This window comes from Lactuca virosa, chromosome 9 (assembly GCF_052849685.1).
Source record: "Lactuca virosa cultivar CGN04683 chromosome 9, Lactuca_virosa_CGN04683_v6, whole genome shotgun sequence".
Classification (NCBI taxonomy): Eukaryota; Viridiplantae; Streptophyta; class Magnoliopsida; order Asterales; family Asteraceae; genus Lactuca; species Lactuca virosa.
In genome coordinates, this window is record NC_136434.1 from 253737878 (window position 1) to 253754249 (window position 16372).

The 16372-nt window shown below is 35.2% G+C and overlaps 1 protein-coding gene across 1 annotated transcript; it reads left to right on the plus strand.

The window, feature by feature from the left end:
* Positions 1 to 9872: 9872 nt before the first annotated feature.
* Positions 9873 to 15406, plus strand: LOC145140471 (protein FAR1-RELATED SEQUENCE 5-like). The gene is given in 9 exon segments (XM_079073952.1): positions 9873 to 9963; positions 10156 to 10401; positions 10473 to 10945; positions 11574 to 11711; positions 12522 to 12536; positions 12619 to 12629; positions 13057 to 14123; positions 14126 to 15297; positions 15377 to 15406. Coding segments are annotated over 9 exon segments (3243 nt in total).
* The last annotated feature ends 966 nt before the right edge of the window (positions 15407 to 16372 follow it).

A 16372-nucleotide genomic window follows, 5' to 3' on the forward strand; every position in this document is an offset into this window, starting at 1 on the left:
CTTCACTTGACACTTAGCATCCTGTCCGGCACTTCCATCCAAACCACTCACTACAGGTGAGTTCATACCCCTTAATCAACATTTGAAATGATTTTAAATGCTTTTATGGGGGGGGGGGGGGGAATACAAGTTGAACTATTAAGTTATTATATCAATCACATGTGATTAATAACTGTCAATCAAATAGATTTTTGCATGTTAAACTGTTTTCTTCAGCTAAAGGTTTTCATATATTACTTTCAAATCTCTTTAAAGTACTATAATCTCTTTTTAAATTACTAAACTTTTATCAAAGTCTTTTAAACTTATATTCTTGTTAGATTCATGTCCATATAGATATAGTTATATAAGTAGGGTTTGAAGGACTTAGGACTGATAGTCTGCTTTATTTCCTGTTCCTTGTTTGGTTGTGGACTTAGAGTATCCGGTTATTTGTCCGAGTGTCGTTGAAGTCCTAGTTATATATTATGTATATCTGTTTAGATATTAAAACTCTTACTCCAGTTTAGCACCTTTGGGGTAGCAAAGGTACCTAGATAACCTCTCAAGCAAACTATAATAGGTATAGTTTAGAAATCAACAATAACTTTTATGAGGAGAAACTAGCTATATCAATATTCTAAAACATGTACTTTTAGTAAAAAGAAACGTATATAGCAATCAAAACACGAGATACATCCTCATGACGTGGATTTCACCGTTGTCGAGTTGGTAACCAGAGTCTCCTGGAGGGAGAGCGGGCATTGTGTGTATAGATCTATACGGGACAGACCATCCCACATCCTGACTGCTAGCTACAGTCCCAGCCGACCAAGCCAAGGGGTGACAAATGTCACATTTACTTCGACGCCAGCAGGTCGTCGTGTTTACATCCGTCAATCAGTATGGTTACGAGTATTTCCACATTTACCTTATAATTCATGGCCTTAAGGTAAGTAGTACCACGGTAGTTCACATATAAAACTAAGGTACTATAATATTTTCCCTAATACATTAACTTAGAACGTTTTGATATAAAACGATAATGTAAAACTTTATTATGATAATGATACGTGTATGGGCTTGATTTAGCGAGTAGGGTAGTCTTTAGGTAAATTAAGAGAGAATAGCAACCACAAATGATATGTGAATGGAAAGAAATGGATAGATTAGTAACAACTCAAGACCTATTAAGTTGTATACCGGTGAAAACAATCCAAGACCTATTGGATTGAGTTCGTATCAAGTCAAGAACACGTCCCAACAAGATAATTTGTGAATTATAACAATAATTCCATGTGAACAAAAGTTTTTTTTCTTAGAAATTCGCCTATTACATTTCCATGGATAAACATGGCTTTATATGAAGCCTTTATTACAAAGTTGGTGGTTACAAGCCAACCAACCAACTACTCATTAAAGCTAGTAAATGAAAATTAAGGAAACTCTTGAAATAACACAATAAAACGTCTACCACACTTAAGAATGACAAAAAAACGTCCATGTCTTCAATTGTTCTTCAATTGCTAGTAATTGGTTATGAGAAGATGTAAAGAGTGTAACTCCCAAGGATTAAAGAAAGCCATCAATGATAAGAGTGTAACTCCCAAAGTTTAAAGAGAGCCATCAATGATACCCTTCCAAATGCTTCCATAACCACCCAAGCTTTGAATCAAACAATCAATAAAGTCTTGGATTTATTAAACTTTTATTAATTTAATTAAGAAAACCCTAATCCATCAACTACGTCACCATGCACACCCCATAGGCCATTAAGCCCAAACAATCTTTCTAGCCCAATATTATGCTACCCATAACCTTTTGGGCCTTCATTATCCGTACATGGATCATTCCCTCCTTCTTCGAAAGGAATTGTCCTCAATTCAGTACGGACCAGATTATGTTGTTCTCCCATATGAAACTTCCATGACAGTAGGTCTTGAAAACAAATATTCATTACAGAATGTGACCTTTTCTTTACTCCAAGTTGGTATCTTCTTTCAAATGAGGGATATCTCAAGATGACATTACCCTTCTTAATATCAGTTTTAGCCATACTGGAAGTGCCATCACTCAACTCTTTTTTTTTCAAACTAACCATTTTCTTTGGCTTGACAGCTCTCATGTCATCAATCTTACTCTCTTTTTCATCCATAGAAGTATGAATCAATACTTGCACTATTTTGGACAAACCACCATTGAAACTAAGCACAACATCCTCTTGTCCCTCTACATACCTATTCACAAGTTTGTAATCTTCCACAACAGTCATTTTTCACATGGCCTTGGGTTTTAAATTCCACCCATGTGTAATTATTTTTAGATAGTTAGCTGATACGAGCTCCTCTTTTGACCCACGCCACGATCCATGCTTCAAACCTCCTGTTTTATGTTTTAACACTTGTGAAAAGTGCAAATCATGGACATAAGAATCTTCATGAGATAGGGTATTGCATAAAAGAATCATCCCACGATCAATGTTCTTGAACTTGAAAAGATAAAAGAAATTTGGCCATATTAACGTAGGAGAAGCAACCATGATTTTTTCATTCATTGCAAACAACATTGTAGTGTCTCTCCTCCATTTACACATGTTCTTCTTCAAATAACTCAAAGAACTCGCTAAATTCAATCCTAACCTTATCTTCCATTTTGTGGACCAAAAACCAATTTTGTATACTCCCATGAACAAGATTACGACCTTGTAAATTATCCTTGTAATAATTTAAAGGATTAACAATGGTCATATAAAATAATGGATCATGGTTTGTATTTATGGGTTGATCACCAGCATGTTCCAATAACATGGCTTCCCAATTGAAGGTACACCACAAGAATAGGAACATAAGCATTATGAACTCCCTCCCTCGTAACTGCTTAGAACTTGGAACTTGATGGATCACTCCTTCTGCTGGACTCTTAGAAATAGGGTTTGTTATACGATGGGTATCATCTTTCTTAACCACAACCACATCTTTGTGGTCAAGAACCTGCTCGACCTCTTCTGATTCTTCAACCTTTTCTTCAATAATTTTTTTGTAACAACAAAATCTATTTCTATCACAAACATTTCAAAATTTTCGTTTCCAACCACAAATTTTTTTTCTTCTTCATGATCCTCTTCCCCGTCGGTGTCGTAGGTAGGGCTAGAGTCTTCAACAATTTCTTCTTCAACCACGAAATTGATCTTTTCTACAAATTCCTCTTCAACAAAGAAATTTATTCTTTCACAAAATTCCCCTTCCCCATCGGTGTCGTAGATGGGAATGGAATCTTCTTCCTCATCTTCTTCTTCAATTTTCTCTTCCTCTATTTCTTCTTCATCATACAACTTGCGCAACATTTTTGGACAACAACTTCTGAACAGGAACTGAAATCAAACAAACTTAGTAGGGATTTTTTTAAACAGGAACTCAACAACACCCAATCGGAACTAGGCTCTGATACCACTTATGATACGTGTATGGGCTTGATTTAGCGAGTAGGGTAGTGTTTAGGTAAATTAAGAGAGAATAGCAACCACAAATGATATGTGAATGGAAAGAAATGGATAGATTAGTAACAACTCAAGACCTATTAAGTTGTATACCGGTGAAAACAATCCAAGACCTATTGGATTGAGTTCATATCAAGTCAAGAACACGTCCCAACAAGATAATTTGTGAATTATAACAATAATTCCATGTGAACAAAAGTTTTTTTTCTTAGAAATTCGCCTATTACATTTCCATGGATAAACATGGCTTTATATGAAGCCTTTATTACAAAGTTGGTGGTTACAAGCCAACCAACCAACTACTCATTAAAGCTAGTAAATTAAAATTAAGGAAACTCTTGAAATAACACAATAAAACGTCTACCACACTTAAGAATGACAAAAAAACGTCCATGTCTTCAATTGTTCTTCAATTGCTAGTAATTGGTTATGAGAAGATGTAAAGAGTGTAACTCCCAAGGATTAAAGAAAGCCATCAATGATAAGAGTGTAATTCCCAAAGTTTAAAGAGAGCCATCAATGATACCCTTCCAAATGCTTCCATAACCACCCAAGCTTTGAATCAAACAATCAATAAAGTCTTGGATTTATTAAACTTTTATTAATTTAATTAAGAAAACCCTAATCCATCAACTACGTCACCATGCACACCCCATAGGCCATTAAGCCCAAACAATCTTTCTAGCCCAATATTATGCTACCCATAACCTTTTGGGCCTTCATTATCCATACATGGATCAGATAATGATAGTAACATTTGGGAAAAATGCTCTTTTAACATAAAACAGTCGGGTCTTGGTAGAAGACTGCTTTTAGTAAAGAAACTCATTCTCCTTAAACATAAAACAGTCAAGTCTTGGTAGAAGACTGCTTTTAGTAAAGAAACTCATTCTCCTTAAACATAAAATAGTCAAGTCTTGGTAGAAGACTGCTTTTAGTAAAGAAACTCATTCTTTTAAAACATGAAACAGTCGAGTCTTGGTAGAAGACTGCTTTTAATAGAAAATATAGGATTTTCTGGAGGGAATTCAAATACTCTGTAAACTTTTATCACCATCATCTAATGAGATTATTTTGAGGAAAAACATGTATTTATATCAATGTCATTAAAATACTTATTAACTCACCAGCATTAAAATGCTGATCCTCTCTTTCAAAATAACTTGTATTCTCAGGTCGCCAGTAGATAGGTACACTCCGGGAGCTTTTGCGAAGTCAGCCTTGTACCGAGCTGCACCTTATGTTATTCTCTATATCTACTTTTAATGTTGTTGCTAAATGTAACCTATGTAAAAACTTATACTATTAATGCAATGGTTGTTGTACTTTGATTACTATATTGCATGTGTTGTGATACTTGACATGACGTCCTCCACCCCAGAACGTTTCCGCCGTTCCGGTTTTGGGGGTGTGACAGATAGGTATCAGAGCATTGTTTATAGTGAACTCAGTATATCAAATCATAAAAGATATACAACTATAAATACAATGGGATAAAAACACTCTGACCAAGAGTTATACTTTAAAATATAACCATATTTTACAGAAGTATAAATACATCCAGAATATAAAAGCCCGAACAAGTATCACAAGAAGAACAAGAATAAAAGTCTTTGGATGTTGAGCATTACCGTCAAACCTGGGCAGTTATGTAATCGTAGCTGGAATAAATATAGCCTGATCTTGTATCTATAGTTTCCGGCCTTAATAGGCCTTAAACTAAGTGTTTTCAGTCCTACACTTCCATAAAGGAAGTGATTTCGGTCCTAGGTCAAATGGAATAGAGTTTTCGGCCTTAAAGTCAAACAGAAAAGGGTTTTCGGTTTTGGCTTTCCCAAAAGCATGTGATTTCGGTTTTGGTTAGGGATTTGATTCCCTAAACCGATAACTCCAATGTATGTAAGATATTTTATGGTTTTAGCTTTAATATCTAGACTTGTGTTGACTTATAATACCTTTAATCAACATGGGTTTCAATTTACACTCATGTGTTAACATATGAACTTATATAAACATGTATTCTTGGCATCTAAAGTTCTTATTGTATTACTGTTATGATGTGAATTCCCTTCTACATGGTTGCAGTTTAGACTTTTATTGACTTGAAACAACAGGTTGTTACATTCGAAAACTCCATAAAATATTTTTTCTTTTGTCTTTAAATTTCAAAAACAAAAATTCCAAAAAGATTTTCTTATTTTTGTATTTTCCATTTCAAAAACAAAAATCCAAAGATATTTTTTGTTGTTTTGTGTGTTTAATGATTTTCTGTCTAGTTCTCAATCGAGATATTATGGTGGATATTGCTTCGTGACTATTGGACATGTATAATTTCGAATCTTTGCACTAGTTAGGTGTCCCTAGAAGCATACTATTGTATGTCCACCTAAGCCTCATAGACTCAATGTGCTTCGAAGCCTTAATGGATCACTCACTATGAGGGTTCCTTCCCAATTAGGCTATATTCACATTAGTCGACGAGCTACCTTTCTCTTCTCTTTTTGAGTTAAGAGATTTATGTTATGTATATATCATTCGCAGAGGTACATTATGTTTATTAACCAATCTTTTTCACCAACTTAGTTCTTTAGAATTCACACACTTCACTTGCGTATCTTCGACATCTATGGTATAAACCAATCAGAATGTAGAAACTGCACAAGTCTGTGTTAATGATCTTGATTCGTGAGTCTATAGTGATGGTGAAACCCAACATTCCCAACTTATAAAGGAATTGACGGTGAACTTTAAGTTCAAGATTTTCATGAAACATTTGTTTCGATACCTTTCTTTGATATTCAAAATTATATTCCTCTCATTTTGCCCAACAGGATCCAGTACTTTTGGAATATGATTTCAGTCTTAGTATCAATTCGTATATTTGTCACTTTACAATTTTATCTCACCTTCGCTTGTCCCTAACTACACTGGTCATACATGTAATTTTGGTCATTGAACTCACACTTATGTTAAGTTGTGATTATGAACAAAATTGAGGCTACCTTCGAAGCTTAAATAAAAGAAGCCCTTCGGTACTCCTTTACGAGTATAGGATTGTATTTCATGGGATACCACACAAACAATTTGATATCTCTCTTGATATTGAATGAAGTGATCTTTGCGTGGGATCCATTTTCTTTTACATCGAATGCTTATTTGATGTCACTATACACATATTTTTTTTTACCTTGGTTCCCACTATTTCTTTGGCACACAATTGCACAGAAATCCTCGAGGTCTTGGGTACTACCAACTCAAACCTAGATTTAGCAAGTCTGGCTATGATTTCGTTTCTCATCCCAAAAACGAATGAGCCTTGCCTCAAAACGAAGGTTCAGTGACGGTTCTTATCCTCTTGGGGCAAACGAAAAGTTTGATTGATGTAACGGTTTGGTTACTTCACGGTTTTCTAGGAAAAAGTGCTCATTAATTTTCAGACGTGGCAACTTTTACAGCAACTGGACCACTTTCCTAGGATACACGTTGCAAAATTTCATTGATAGCCGGTTCAAATTCAAATTGTGTACTAAGTATAAAAGGAATTTGGGGCTCTCAAGTCAAAACTTTACGCATCCTGGTTGAATATTTTCCCCAAAATCTTCTTTCTTTATACTTATCTCTTCACACCAATCTCCAAAACCCTAACAATGGCGGCAACAGCTGCTCATGTTGATCCATCCCAAACTACTGATGAAGCCATCTCTCAACCCTTGTTAAATATTCAGAGTTCCAATTATCGAGTTCAACCAGACATTTCCAAGTACCCAGAAGAGTTACAAATGATGATAGTTGCTCTTAATCACTTCGTGCTCTCAACGGTCATTGCTTCTTCTTTTTCAGTGCCCATGACCTGGTTATCCTTGGCTGGTTCTACTGCCGTGTTCAATAAAACCTCCAAAGTCGTAACGTTTCAGCTTACAAATGAGAAGAAGTACAAGTTCACGAAGAAACACTTTGCACAGATCATGAAACTTCCAAACCCTGGTCTGTTTTATGAAGTGACGAATGACCAGGTGATACATATGTTCAATGAGATGGGTCATCAAGCCCCACTCACCGGAATTAGTCAGTTCAAGAAGTCTTCTTTTCCCTGTATCTGAAATTTTCTGTTTGGGATTTTTCTTTGTTGTCTCACAGGTCAAAGTGTTGCTCTTGATAAAGCCAAATTGGAGATATATGCCTTGATCGCTGGGTTATACTATGATTTAAATGTGGATTATGTTTCACAGTTATGGGAGGAGTTCGGAACTGGTATCGTACACACCAATGTTGCGAATGGTGTTTCTTGTATATTGGAGTTTGATTCTTTAAGAGGTGTATGAGAAAGAAGGAATTCTTTTCCCCTCTGATGTTCCAAAACGAGAGTTCACACTCTATCAACATCCAAAGACGATTCATAGGTTTTTCCTTCGGTACCACGAATTCCTGATGCCATGCTTCGAAAGGTGGATCCAATTAATCCATTTTTTGTTGCTTATCTGTCAACAATCAACCCAGATGTGGAAATAGGGGTTTTGTTTCCCAAAGGAATTGAAGGTACTTCGAAACATGGTAAAGGCTCAAAGAAATCCATGAAGGTTGATCAACCTAAGTCAGATCCTGAGGCAGTTGAGAAGGAGGTTACGAAGACTGTTCAAGATCCTGTTTCCAAAACTAATAAAGGTCCTGAAAAGGAAGTGGTTCCTTCGAAAAAAGGAGTTCTTAAACGAACTAAGCAGCCAACACACATACCTTGTCATTCCCCAAAAAGGCCTATTGTTGACGAAGTTCCTGAGAAATCTCTTTCTTCACTAAAGGAGGATTCTATATCGAATATCAAGAAGATTCGCAAACCCCAGCTTAATCGAAGGGGGTGTGATCATTCGCAAAATTCCTGCTCCTGTTTCTCATGCTTCAACGAAACAAAGAGCACATTCTATGGTAAAGAATATTAAGAAGAAGAAGAAGAAGAAGCAATTCGAATATCCATTGGATGAGGTCGTTCAGGAGACTCATTTCGGCGATGGTAGTGATCAATCTCCTATTCGCAATGTAGATATTGGTTTCGCATCACCACAGAGGGACTCTCCAGTCAAGTCGACTTTCAAGGCAACTAGAAGTCTAGGTGGCTCTGTGAATTTATCCAATACAGACACAACCACTGATTTGGGTGATTCTTCAACTATTTCCATCCCTGGGTAGACCATAATCATACCACCCGAAGTTTCAATGGCTAGATCCATTTTGGAGGAGGTTCGAACTTCAGGCATCCCTATGAACATATCTAATATGGACACAAATGTCAACATGGGTGATGAGATTTCGACATTCGAAGCTCAAGGTAACCCTTCTATTACAACTTCCTCAGTTCCAATTTCTCTTGTTTTATCATCTACAATCGAAACTACACTCATTGACACTTCTACTTCCGTACCACGATTTCATACACCCATTCCAACTTCGTTACCCACTTTAACTATCTCACCTACTTATAACAACATCATGAATCAACCTATTACTTCTCTTTTCTCTTCTCAATCAACCGAGGGTGAAAAGTCAGTTCCCAAAACAGATCATGATGAAGATGATGTGATGGTATCTTTTGCTGATATCCAGTTCGACCCCGATGGGGACAACATTCCTGATGATATGCTTATGTTAGGAAAGAAATTCAAGATTTTGAATCATAAGTTGAATTTGTTATTACAAATTCAGGCTAATACGGGTGGTCGAAACACTGATTCTGGGATTGAGGTTGATCTGCTGCTTAAATACCAAGAAAAGAGATTGAAGCAAGCAATGGAACAAATTGAAACGAAGTTCGTTTGAAACGTCATGTTGAGAATTTTCACTTTGAAGTTAAAGAACTTCGTGAAGTAGCTAAAGAACGACATATCCTTTTTGTTGAAGAGGTTAAGAAAGTTCAAGAATCTGTATATCTGAAGGTGAAGCCCCTTAAGTCTGAAATGTCGAAGGAGGTGATTAAGCTTGAACAGAGTTATTTGTCTCTTCATAACAAACTTGATGTTGTTACTGAGGCTATCCGAAAACTTTTCGAAGATTACACTTCATTCTCGACCAAGGATTCGCAGGTGTTTACAAAGATGGAAGAATTTCTAGCAAGCTTGAAGGAGTCAATTTCGAAGCTTGATTCTTCTCCCAAATCTTCTATTTCTCAGGAGTCTTTATCAGAAATATTTTCTTCTCTAGAGTCCAATCTGAATGCCGAACTTGCTCCTCTTCTAAAGATTGTGAATCTGATGCCAACTGATGCCCCACCTGTTAAAACAGGGTGCAAGGGGGGGAAAAGGGGGTTGGATCATCGAAGGATCATGATCAATGAAAGGTGGTTGGGAAGGAAATAAGCACACAAATTCCAACTTCACTTCCTACTTCTGTGTCAACTACCTCAACTACAATGACCTCGAAGCCATTAACCAAAGTCATAGTCATTGGTTCTACTGCTGGGGGTTCGAGTTCTAAGCCACCACCTTCGAATAAAGTTAAAGGTGATAGAGGAAAAGGCATTATGAAGGAGATTTCAGACGAGGAGAAAAAGAAGAATGTCGAGAAATAAATCGAAAGACAAAGACAGATTAACAGTATCTTGAGACAAAGGCAAGGTGATACACCAGGTCTTGAGAAAAGAGATCCAACCAAGCAATACTGTTACAAAACAATTGAACAAATTGTTTCTGTAGGAGAGATGTATGACTTTGAAAAGGTTCTGAAGAAGATATTTGAGATTGAAAATACTGATTTCAATCAGCTGCATTTTCCCATCAATCATATGATGTTTATCTCAGCTCAATATCAGTTGGTGGACAAGTTTGATGAGAAGGAAGAATACAAGAGGCTAAAGTTGAGGTTTCATGCTATTATTGGAAAGAAGGAAGAGGAATTTTGGTCCTTTGTTTTAAAGTTTTGGGTGTATCCAAAGATAAGTTGTTCGAGGGGTTGTTGTAGAACTGTCGTTATCATGTGGTTCGGGCTAACAACGTTGCATGTGACTTTTCAGTACCAGATTTTCCTCTGATGAATCTCAATGATCTCGTCTGTTTTGCGAAGATCTTGAATAGTGTTGATGTGTCAAAGCTTCAAGTTAATAGCAAAGAATATTTCTTGATAGGTTTTGCTCATATCAAGCTGTTCATAGACAATTACTATGATTGTCTACCATTAACTAATATGGAGCATGCTTTAGCAATGGGAAGACAAGTGAAAGTGCCCCAATCATTGCTGAAAGGTCAAGGGAGTCTGAAGGATTTCGAAGATGGAGAAATTTGTGTTAAGCCTCTGGGAGTTGAATTCGTTGGGAAGAACAAGAATCAAACGATCACAAAGTTTTTGTTCAAAGTTGAAGATGTAGAGAGATACATGAATACACAGTACACGAGTCTTCTTGTTCGTCTTAATAACTGTAAAAGGAATACAGCTGGTGATAAGGCTGAGATTCAGCAGACGATCATATGGTACACGGAGATTGGAAGAGTACTTCAGCAAGCAACGAAGACGCTAATGACTTAAGATTCGACACTTCTCACAAAGGGGGAGAATGTAGAGTTCGAAATGTGTTGTGAGATGTCAAAGTGTCTTGTGTCATGTTTAGTATCGAAGTATGTTTTCATGTATTCGTTGTATGTTTTTCATAAGGGCATTTTAGAGTTCGAAGCTTCAATGTCTTAGCCCTTATGTATTTTTTGTGCTTCTGTTAACTCCTATAAATAGGGGTAAGTATATGTGTTAGAGTAACTTTTGTGAACTGTAAGAACACTTTACTCTTTCTTATCGTGTACTCTTTCAGAAGCAATAAAGAGCCAATCAGATTATATTTACATTTTGTGTTATTGATTCAATTCATACTCTGATTTCATTCTTACACTCGATTCATACGAACTACATTTGGTATCAGAGCATTATTCCTTCAGTTGATTTATGATTTTCTCGTGTTTTCAAAAGTTTTGAATCACTATTCTCGATTCAGAAATATTCCACACTCTTGATCTAGAAAATCTATTATGATCAACTGTTTTGATTTGATTCTGCATTTTGTTTTATAAATTGAGTGTTCGTTGTTTGTTTTCTGAAAGATTTATTCATTAGATTCTTCTTTCTGAAGCTTTTCATCATTTTTGTCCGTACATCAACGGTGAACTTCAACATGAACACGATGATTGGTTTCTCTCATCTTCTCGGTTCAACAACTAAAATTCCGATGCCGATTCCTGAATATTACGAGCAATGGGCGGATAGAATTGTAACAACCGGTTATTTTGGGTCAATAAAAGTCAAACACGTCAAAAGTATAAGTCTGATAATTAAATAGTTAAAGATTTAAATTCAATAAATAATGAATTATATCCCACTTTTAGTGTTTTCGGTTTTTGGAATCAAAATCCCACCAAAACCGAAATCCCATTTGGAAAACAATTAGGACCGAAATCAGTTTTGGCCAAAATCTATGTGAGACCGAAATCGGAATGCGAGGTCCCCACCTGACCGAAAACCCCTAGACCGAAAACTCTAGTTCTCGGTTGAATCTAGACCGAAATCAAAGTGATTTCGGTGGTACCTTAGACCAAAATCACTCAATTTAATTGGTGGCACACTAATCAGGAGGATAAAATACATTTCCCTATGCATCTATCACATCACATTTTATCCCATATATATATATATATATATATATATATATATATATATATATATATATATATATATATATATATAGGGAAAAGGGAATATATGGCTATTAGGTATTTAAGCTTAGGTATAGAATATGAAAACCGACGTCGTTTAGTTGGTAAACAATCAAATTCTTTAATTGATTTCCCGGTTTCTTAGAATAATGTTTCTTTCCTTCTTTCAATCTCAGCATGCATGATCATTCTTTATTGACTAATCATCTTCAACCCTAATACGGCAATCGGTTCCTTATCTTCTAGTGTTGTCTTTTTCGATTGTACATCGGTTGTTCCAGGTTGACTGAAAAAACGTAAGTAATGATAGATTGATCGAACTTTTTTCTTCTCGTACCGTCTTTTTCCATTTTATATCTCCGTTTCAGTTTGATTGGAAAATGGTAAGTGGTTATAGATTGATCGAACTTTTTAAAGATAGTATAAACTGATTCTTAATTCATTAACTCGTTAATTTTTCTATAGCGATGTTTCAGGTAGTAGTCAAATCGTTCCCAGTCATTAATCAAATTGTTCTAGGTACTAATTAGTTTGTGCAGTGTATAACTGATGAAAATAAACAAATTAAAGTGTGTGCGCTTATGCGATGTGACAGGTAATATGATAACATAAGCCATGATTCATTTATTATGCTAAAATCCCAATAAATTTCTTTATAGAAAAGAAAAACGAAAAATCAATGATGTATATTGCAAGTATTAGGAAAATAATAGGAATTACTCTGTTTTTCTCTTCTTTAATTGTATAAAGCACATATTAAATTATGAAGAGTACATACCGGAAGAAAATAATTTTTATTTGCACCATACTAAATTATACTATGTTTGACAGCTTTACCGTTTTATATTTCTAGCTATAATTTTTTTTTTTAAATCTCAATTCTTGTGTTTATATGTTCTACAGGTCATTCACTATGAACACAGACATTCGACTAGCAGATGACACTACTGAAATACATATGGTTGAAGAAATTGATGCAAATAGTTATTTTGAATCAACCTTAGAGTGTGAGAAAATAATTGATGTCAACGTAAATCTTGGTCATGATGGAGATGAAAGTATCATGGGAAAGGTTTTTAATACACCTCATGATGCCTATACGTTTTATAATCAATATGCTTTTTTATATGGATTTGGTATACGAAATCATTGGGACTATAAAAATAAGACGACAAATGAGGCTTACCGTAAGATGTACGTTTGCAATAAAGAAGGGTTTAAAAGATTGAAGACTAATAGTTCATGTGTGGGTGCAAAGAAACGACGTAGAGATTTGAGGACCGGATGTCAAGCAATGCTTCGAATTTCAAAAGGAAAAGATGTGCTATGGTTTGTGGACATATTTAACGATACCCACAATCATGAGTTGAGCACTACACCTACAAAAGTAATGAAGCATCGTTCTCATGGGAAGTTACATCGTTCATTGGCATGTAAATCTCTTATGATAGAACTTGGTCAATCGGGGTTAAAGCCTTCTCAAATTAAAAAAGCTGTTAATGCAATGAAAACTCCACAGGACATTGATGTTACTTCAAAGCAATGTGTGGATATCTTATCTGAGCAACGAAGACAATACAAAGGTAAGGAGTTTTATGGGCTTATCAAACATTTTCAAGATAAAGCATTAGTAGATGTTAACCAGTATTTTGTTGTGGATTTATTTGAGGATGGGTCACCTCGAAATATTTTTTGGGCCGATGGAAGATCAAGGGATGCATATACTAAATTCGGAGATGTTGTTGTGTTTGATGTTACATACATGACGAACAAATTTAAGATGCTATTTTCTCCATTTGTTGGGGTGAACCATCATGGTCAAACCATATTGTTTGGTGGTGCATTGCTAGAAAATGAAAAAGAAGAAACTTTACAGTGGTTATTTGAGCATTTTTTAAAGTGCATGTTCAACAAGCACCCATCTGCAATGATAACCGATCAAGATAAGGCTATAGGTAATGCAATAAAAAATGATACAATTGAAGAATCATGAGCTACTGTGCATGGCATATTAAGAAGCATGAGCTTGAACATCTTCGACCGCTGGAGTCTTATACACGATGGGTAAAAAATGATACAATTGAAGAATCTGAAAAAGATTGGGAAGTTATGTGTAGTAAGTATCACCTTGAAAATTATTGTTGGATCACCGATATGTATAACCAACGAAAACATTGGGTTAAAGCCTACTTGAAGGATGTTTTTTTTGCTGGCATGACAACTAGTCGACGAAGTGAGAGCATTCATTCCTTTTTTGATGGATTTGTTACTTCCAAGACTATGTTGAACGAGTTTGTAGTTCAATATGATAAAGCAGTTGAATCTCGAAGATCCGTTGAAGAAGATGAAGACTTTAAGACAATGAACTCGAAGCCAATTCTATCTTCTATTCATCCAATTGAAGCAAAAGCAGGTGAATGTTATACCAGAAATATTTTTGAGATTTTTAAAAAAGAATGGATAGAAGCTACGCAAAATTTAACTCATGAGACATTAAACAAATGTACAGAAGAAATCAAATATAGGGTTGGCCAAGTGAATATTGATAAAGCGCATTGGAGATTTGTTAGCTATCGTTTCACGAATCAAGTGGATGTCAGATGTTCGTGTGCTAAATTTGAAACATATGGCATATTATGCAAACATAGTTTATATGTGATTAAGAAGAGGAATGTTCAAACTCTTCCTGATCATTATATTTTACCTAGGTGGACGCTTGATGTTAGGTTTAGGGTGGGTGCTCGTTGCGTTGGAATGGATGAGATCAATACTGAAAATGAAGTTAGTGCCTTAACCCTATGGTATGTTCGTGCAAATTGTACCAAAGCAATCGAACTTGCAAAGGACTCCCCTTCAAAGATAAAAAAATTCAACAATTTAGTGGTAAAGTTTTTAGAAGATGAAATTATTCAGAAAAAGCCAAATGGACCTCAAAATGCATCTCAAGATTCTTGTATAGGAATTTCCCAAGTAGACATGATGCCTCATATATCTATTCGGGATCCTGTTGTTCTTACTAATACGAAAGGGCGTCCTAAAAATGCAAACAGGATTAAGTCTTCTTTGGAGGTGGCAAAGAAAAAGAGAACTTGTTCTCACTGCAAGGGATTGGGTCATTATGCCACTGGTTGTCCAAGAAAAAAGGTAATTTGTGTTTTTTTTTGTTTTTCTAATGCTTCATGATTTTTCTAATCTAATTCTCAACTTTTTTTTATTGTATCAGGAAGAGGAGGCTTTACAAGACAAACAATGAAGCTATTTTTTGAAGTTATTTTAGGGTTGGCAAAGAATAAAAAAATTAGCTGTTAAATTATTATTTTTTATCATTTGATTTATGTCAGACTTATACCATTGCTGATGAAGTGGTTATTTGAGATTTGAGTTCCCATAATAAAATAATGAAAATGATATTTGATGCTTGAGTTTTCTCAAATCGCAATGTAAATTATATTTAAGACTTGGAGGTGTATTATTATTTGAATTAGTGATTTGCCATTGTGGGTTCTCATTTCAAACTGTTTTTTACTATTTAATAATGTTATCATATTTGTGTAAAAACATCCAATCGCCTTCTTTGATTTTTTTTTGTTATGAAATATTGTATGCACCAACTGTATCTTCACTATACAATGCACTAACAAAACAAAGTAGAAGTACAATGCTATAATAGAAAGTAGGATGCTGTAATAAGTGAAAAAAATAGAAATCAATGCTTTAATATAGTCGTTATCAATTTAACAAACAAAATATTGGAAGAGTATACAACATATCTTGTGTTTACAAAAAATTATAAGAATATTTTTTCTTGACATAAAGGCTAATAACAACATTTGCAATCAGATGCATCATCTCAAGTAAATTGTCATTTGCAATCGGATGCGGCGAATAAAGATGGAGGGCAATCCATAACAAAATCATGGACGGTCCTTTAATAAAAATCGGTTGCATAAATTGCAATATATACTATTATACATGGTAGCTTTGTTGTTGGTTTGTGAACTAAGTCATGGTAGATGTATCCACGTTGATCTGTGAACACAAAACCAAAGAGAAAGACTTAAAGAGGTTTTAAAGTAAACATGATGCAACAACCAACATGAAATCGGCAAATTTGCAAAGGTTCCGATATGGGTTTAATAATTTTGATGCTCTTGCTGACAATAATCCACTAAGTAAACATAAACTTCAGACCAACTTTGTCAAATATTTTTTTTTCGCA